We start from the raw sequence: 6967 nt of genomic DNA, 5'->3' as shown, positions 1-6967 counted from the left end.
GTCTGGTCTTCAAACACATTTGTATAATCATTGAACTAGATCATGCGTTCTCCACCTCTGATTTATGTGGGGAAGTTGGCAGTTACTTGCGGAGAACAGGTTTGTACTGGTACAGAATCCAGGAACACTGGTTAGGTTAAATAACTGAAATTCTGTTGAAAAACGGCGTTAAACCCAACACAAACAAACAAACAAAGGTCCTTTCTAGATATATGCTTATACTGCTTGATGCAAATCGGTTAACATTCCATCAGGATAAAGTCTGTGTCAAAGCAGACTAACCGAGATATGTTCAAGGTACTTATGAAAGTTTATAGACCATGCTCAGACTGATATATACGTTTACGGGCTTAGCCAAGAATATGCCCGGGCTCCTCGCTATACCTTTCAAGATTGTGCCTGTTAGTTTATGTATGAGCTTGAAGCTTTATTTCTAGTTCACAACATATGCTGTGACTTTCAGTAAACCTGGTGCATACTCTACAAAGACAACAAATCATAAATGCATTTGAAACGTAACAACTTTATTTTCACATTTCATAAAACATAGAATTTCAGAAAATTTAAATGTAAACAAAAATTATATGTTAATTTTGACACAAAGAAATATAAATGAATGAGAATTTCTGTAACTGAATGTGTTAAAATACAGTATTTTTCGTGTTGAAGAGATATGTAAAACTAAGCTCAAATTATCTTCTTAAACTTTTCATTTAGGTGCATCCCAGGGCCGTCGCCGGCTTCGAAAAAGTGGTCCGGCTATGGGACGTGGAAGGCGTGCTGCGAGTGCCGAGGGCAAGAGATGGGGGAGAGCAGGAGAGGGGGGTTACCCCCCTCTCGTAAGTGGGGATTGGGGGGTCTCCCCCGAGAAAATTTTAAGATTTGGGATGCCCGTAAGTGCGTTTTCCTTGCATCTTGAAAGCATTTTCCATCAAGATTTTCAGTCAATTTTATAACAGTTTTCAAGAATAGCTAGACATTTGCCTAATAAATGTTGATGTATTTCACTTCTGAGTGTCAGCCAATACAAAAGAAAACAACTATTTCGACCCATCTGTGAGTCTCATCAGGCGGTGGCCTTAATAATGAAGGCTTTATCAAGATTCAAACTGACAACTTGCCGTCTGGGTGAGCAACCATATACACATGACAATAAGCGAGGTCATTAGTTTCGTCGTAATGCAACCACGATCTATTGGCGAACCACGAAGGCTGAAAACTTCTATTCACTGGATTTTTCTGACCAAAGGTGCGTTTCGGAAATTTAAATGTCTTAGGTTGATTTGGAATTTCAGGTATGCCATTTTGCAGCAATACGTTAAGCAACAAGTTAAGCATACGGTTTCAGAATTAAGAGTAGACAGAAATGAAGTTTATATTATTTTAAAGTTTAGATGTACGTCGGCATTTTATTTGATTTAAAGCAATTATTTAAGATTATTCAAAATAATTAGATGAAATTAGCTTTCGGTTAGTTTTGTTTTATTATACCACGAAAACACAATTGTTTCCATTTTTTTAAACATACGACAATTTTTTTCCATCAAAGCAATTATTATAAATTATAAAAACATCGCCCTTTAGATCATATCGGATTAAAGATATATCAGATAAGCGTTTAATTATGATTAATCCAATCAAGCATGGTCGATACGTTTGACACGAACGGGCAGTCATGACAGATACCGCTCGTTGCGGATAATTAGCAAGGCAATATTTCGGCACTTTTAATCAAAGAATTTTATTTTTATAGCTCTTTGTTTTAATCTAAACAAAAGCTGAGAAAACTGGAACGGCCGATATTATGCTCAGCCAAAAAAGTGGTCCGGCCATGGCCGGACCGGCCGGACCGCCCGCGACGGCCTTGCATCCTGAACTAAAGACCATCTCCAAATAATGAAGACCATAGCTACGTAACGTCACTTTTAAGATTCCCTCTTTCCGTCTTATTAGTACCTGCAAATAGTACAATTTAGCAAAACTTTGTCATTTACCAAAGATTGCCACTATAGACAGAGATGATTGTATTTAGTCATATTTTCTAAAACTGAAATTTGTATTTAGCTTCACAAGCCAGGCTTTGTTAATACGGTTTTCAGAGGAAAGGCCAAAACACTGAGGTATACTTTACGTGGTAACAACATACATAAGTATTAATGAACTTTTACAAATAAAATGACCTTGTAACGTCGTTTGCGACCTTGTTATATTTCAAACTTGTAAAACAAAGCATCCGTTTTAGACCTTGACATAAAAACGGGAAATATTCCCACGAGATTTTCGTGAAAGCAAATACATCTCATGGCATCTTTACAATGTATTCTTTAAAGCCCTGCTCCGCGTCTATTCAAATTCTATTGTGTGTATGCAACCCATGATTATAATAGGTAACAGTTAGCGGCAACGCGCCACACTTTAGCACGCAAAACCACAGGTATTTTATACAGAATTTTATATAAAATAGACTTTATTTTGACAGGCGACACTGTTCATAGTCAGGATTTTCATGTTTTTTCAGTGACAATTTAAGGTTAAAAGGTAGGACTGGAGCAGGTCTTTAACAAAGATATTTATCTCAGGATGTAAACCTCACGAAAATATCTATCACACTGTAAATATATCTGACATACTTTATATAAATGATACCCTAAGAACACATGCATAATGCAGATACATTATTTATGTTGAAGTTTGGAAAATCTTTGATCCTTGCTATGAATCGTGAATCTACATGAACAATTATATATACAGTCTTTGAGACAAACTTGTGATAATGTAGTAAATAATCTGGTGAAAAACAATGATATTTACAATGAATTTACTGGCATCGAAACCCAAAAATTGAGCATACAATAAACATTCACTAAAATGAGTAACTGATACAATATGCAAAAATGATCTACCCGACAATATCCATAAAGTTAAAGATTATAAAATACGAATTACTTTTTAAATGACAGCGTGCAAAGATTGCATGCCAAAACGACAAAATGTACACGGAAGTCAGATATACACCTGCATTTCATAAGTAAAGTTAACCCTATTCTTATCCCATTGTCATGAATACGGGTATATATTACAAGTATTGTATTGTAAGCACCGTTATTTTACAAAAAATAAGGTCATTAATCCTCTAGGATTGTCTGACCACAGTACAAACACGTCTTGTAGTTTTATCCGCATACCATTAAAAGTGCATTATTCCAGTTGTCATAAAAAATAGTACTGAAAAATTGAAAACGGATTCTTCGGGAAACAGGCACATCTGGTCAAGTATATTTTTTCTATTAATATCAACCAATCATTTTATAAATAAAGATATATCAACCCACTTTTTCAAGAATTTAAGCAAAACCAATGGACATCATTCGCGAAAGTACGTGTACATAGGATCATTAATGTGTAATTAAGTATTTCCAAACAAGTGAGCATAATATGCGTAGTAATACATCTACCTGAAAGTTTATAAAAATAGTCATTATTTATTAACAGTGAGCAATACCTTATAACAACCCGCCTGTATCGATGACGTAATGAAATGAGAAATTGATTTAACACTTCCAAGTTTACATATATTTATATATATTTTTATGTATTGTTTTAACATAAACTTAGCTAATAGATCAGTTTCAATTCAGTTTTTTTCAAAAAATGTTTCCATCATACAAGCAACATACTTGTAATTACGATTTTTGTCCACGTATAGCTGTAACCTTACACTCGGCCAAAGTAATATTTTTAAGACTTTCATTCATACATGTTGTCAATAAGTACCTTTTAAAACACCAAACGAAAAATAGGAAAAAAGTAATACCCAGTAAAACATCGCGACGCACGTACAATCATTATATTTAATTAATCGATCCGTTTCATTTTTTCTAACCCTTTCCCATGAAATTGATCAGACGTGAATAGAATGATATCTTTTCAAATTATAATGACAGACTGATAGGGGTTTGGGTCCGGTGACTTTCTGCGGTCTATGTATGAAAGAGATCTTATTTCAGATGTTATTCGTATCTGCATATAGTTTATATCGGCAAAATAAATACATTTCTTTCATTAAAAGTTTAATTAACAGAGTTTATGTATTGTAGATTTGCCTATGGATACTCATTTAACTAAACATTCTTTTATGGTTGAATGAAGACATTTGAGCTTTTGGTACATCGATTTGTAAGGCAAGATTTTTGATTTTCTAATTGGTGACTTAATTTTTACCAACCTTTAACCCTTATCATGCTGAACACGACTGATTCTGCCTTTGCGACCAGTGTAGATCATGAACAGCCTGTACATCCGTGCAGTCTGATCATGATCTCCACTGTTCGCCATTGAGTCAGTATCTTTTGGTAAGCACCCCTTTAACAGTTAATGGTACTATCCAAATCCAAATGTTCATTATAGAAATTTAGCACTGTAAGGGTTAACATAGTGCTGATTACTTCCCCTGAAAAAATCATATATGCATTCATTAGATAGTTCATCTTAAATTCCATTTTTAATCTCTCGGTATCTAAAACATGCACAGATCTGCTGAGACAGCTTATTTCACAATAAATAAGATATATTTCAACAGAATAATACCATCGCTTTATAATGATATCTTTTAAATCCGCTTAAATACCTGTTAAATCATCTTTAGAATTCAGTTAGGCCATTCACTCCATGAATAGTCCGATAGTTTATGAACACGCTTGATTTCCAGTCTGACAAAATATGTAGAGAGTATCAGAGACCTATATTTAAAATCGGTGAAAGTGTTTTTATAGTATAATAGTAAATGGTACAGTTCTGTTATGTTTTCCACTCATTCACACAATATGGTAATGTAATTTCGTCCTTTTATTTGAGACAGTAGTTAATGGTTTGCCGAGGGCACTTTTAAACGTTTCAATTAACTCATTCATTCAACATCTTTCGGGTCGGAGCGTCTTTACTAATAAAAACAACAATTACTTAGTATATTGCGAACACAAGAGATTCCTTTTATACATAACAATAGCGTTAGAAATGTTTTCACAAAAACAACAACACTTCAGAACAAACTGAATAAAAGGTCTCTACAAGTACCCTGCATCCGACAAGGCTGTCTTGGTTTCAAGTCTATGATATCAATTCAGAACGGAAGATATCTGATATCCATTGCTTTGTAAAACTGACATCAATAGCACAACTTGAGAACTATTTTTGTGAATTATCTGCGAATTTATGTGCAATCTAATAAGAGGTTTTCTGTGTCTACTGTCGCAAAATCATCAAGTTTCACATCCGACAGGAAATCCATTGTCAAAAAGTTTCCGTCGACCGAATCAGGACTCAAACATGTGTCATCACCGGACGATACACTAGATGTACCTACTGAATCACCATCCGATTGCAGGTCTGAACTCAACTCCCCACTAAGATCAGACCCAGAGTCTTCACCTTGTCCAAGCATATCCCTGAGTGCAGATATATAGTTCATAGCCAATCTCAATGTGGTAATTTTTGTCATCTTAAAATTTGGACCCTCTTCAATGTTTGGAAGTGCACTTTTTAAAGTTTCAAATGCAACATTGATATCTTCCATGCGTCCTCTTTCTCGTGCATTCGCTGCTCTCCTGCGGTATTTACTAAGTGGTGCAGGAGACGATTTTGGTTTCGGTACCTTTGGAAGCTGTTTCTTTTTCTCCGTTTTAATCCTATTTACAATTGTCTTTTTTCTGAGGTTATATTCCGGGTTATATTCAGATTTTAATTGATCTACATCAACACTGTCTAATTTTGCCAAATCTTCCTCACTTTTTATACAGTCATCGCTATTGGAAGATCCTGCATCCGTATCAATAGCAGAGTTTGCAACATCAACTTCCATTTCCTCCATGTCGTCTTTAAACTCTCGGTGGTTTTATATCTAACCGAAATATTTTATGAAAATATTTTTCAAAAATTAATCGTAGTTAGAAAAGCTTTAAAGTAAATGTTTGAAGTAGCGAAACTTCACAACTGACGCTTCGGTCACACCTCGGTAGTGTTTACATCATGTTTAAAGATCTTGTAGCAAGTGTACTTTTTTATATTTTACTTACAGATATAAACGTTTTCAACAATTTACCTGTCAATGAAAGCGTTTTTGGCCAATCGCATGACAGTAAACCGTGAAGTTTAAAACATTGACACCGCCCATTCATCCCAAAGCTATTAACGTCACGGAGCAGCAATAATTATGAATTAAATTTCATACGAATGGGAGGTCTGTGTACTTATTTATTTGGACGCTTCAACATAACATTAAAATTCATTCACCGAGGGGCTTTCTCGGCATTAAAGAAGCGTGTTAATCTTCGGTATGTTTTTAAGCCGATCCTGGCATAATATAAATACTTGCGGTTTTCAAAAAAAATGAAAACCACTTCTTAGTTGCGCAACATTATATATTTGCTATTTAATAAGCTAAAGTATGCTTTTCATACAATAACAGCTATGTTTCAACGATTTATTTTACAAATCGACGACTTTGGTTGTCGTCTGCAAATGAAGACGGATTCTCTATACACAGACGATAGATCAAATGCAGTAATTTGTCAATTTTTCGAAAATAAAAATACTGCATGTCCTTCTTTTTACACTAAACGGTATATTTTGTTTACTCTCGTGCAAACGTGTGTGTTCTCTGTCTAAATAGTGTTTCTTATAAATATATGCTCACGCATTGCCGGAGCAAGTTAAATAATTAAGAGCATGTAGACAATGTTACGTACTCATAAAGTTAATTCGCGCTAATCAGCGACGGCTGTCTGAACATGAAACACATATGTAATATCTCACAAACCGACGTGACGTATGTGATCAAGCGCATTAAATATATCAGTACTAATACGGCAACGGGCCGCTTTTCTCGGGTTCAAGCCCAACTGGTGTCATAGCCTCACTCTAGATATGACAATTTTTTAAACCTAATTTTTTCCATGTTAACCGTAGTGAT

General features: G+C 34.9%; 1 protein-coding gene across 1 annotated transcript; it reads right to left on the bottom strand.

The window, feature by feature from the left end:
* Positions 1 to 503: 503 nt before the first annotated feature.
* Positions 504 to 6052, bottom strand: LOC123525961 (transcription factor 21-like). Its single transcript, XM_053521617.1, has one exon. The coding sequence runs from the start codon at positions 5864 to 5866 to the stop codon at positions 5210 to 5212; it is 657 nt and encodes a 218-aa protein (XP_053377592.1). The 5' UTR covers positions 5867 to 6052; the 3' UTR covers positions 504 to 5209.
* Between the last annotated feature and the right edge of the window lie 915 nt (positions 6053 to 6967).

This window comes from Mercenaria mercenaria, chromosome 1 (genome assembly GCF_021730395.1).
Source record: "Mercenaria mercenaria strain notata chromosome 1, MADL_Memer_1, whole genome shotgun sequence".
Classification (NCBI taxonomy): Eukaryota; Metazoa; Mollusca; class Bivalvia; order Venerida; family Veneridae; genus Mercenaria; species Mercenaria mercenaria.
The sequence above is the reverse complement of the archived record's forward strand: the minus strand, read 5'-3'. Positions and strand labels throughout refer to the sequence as shown.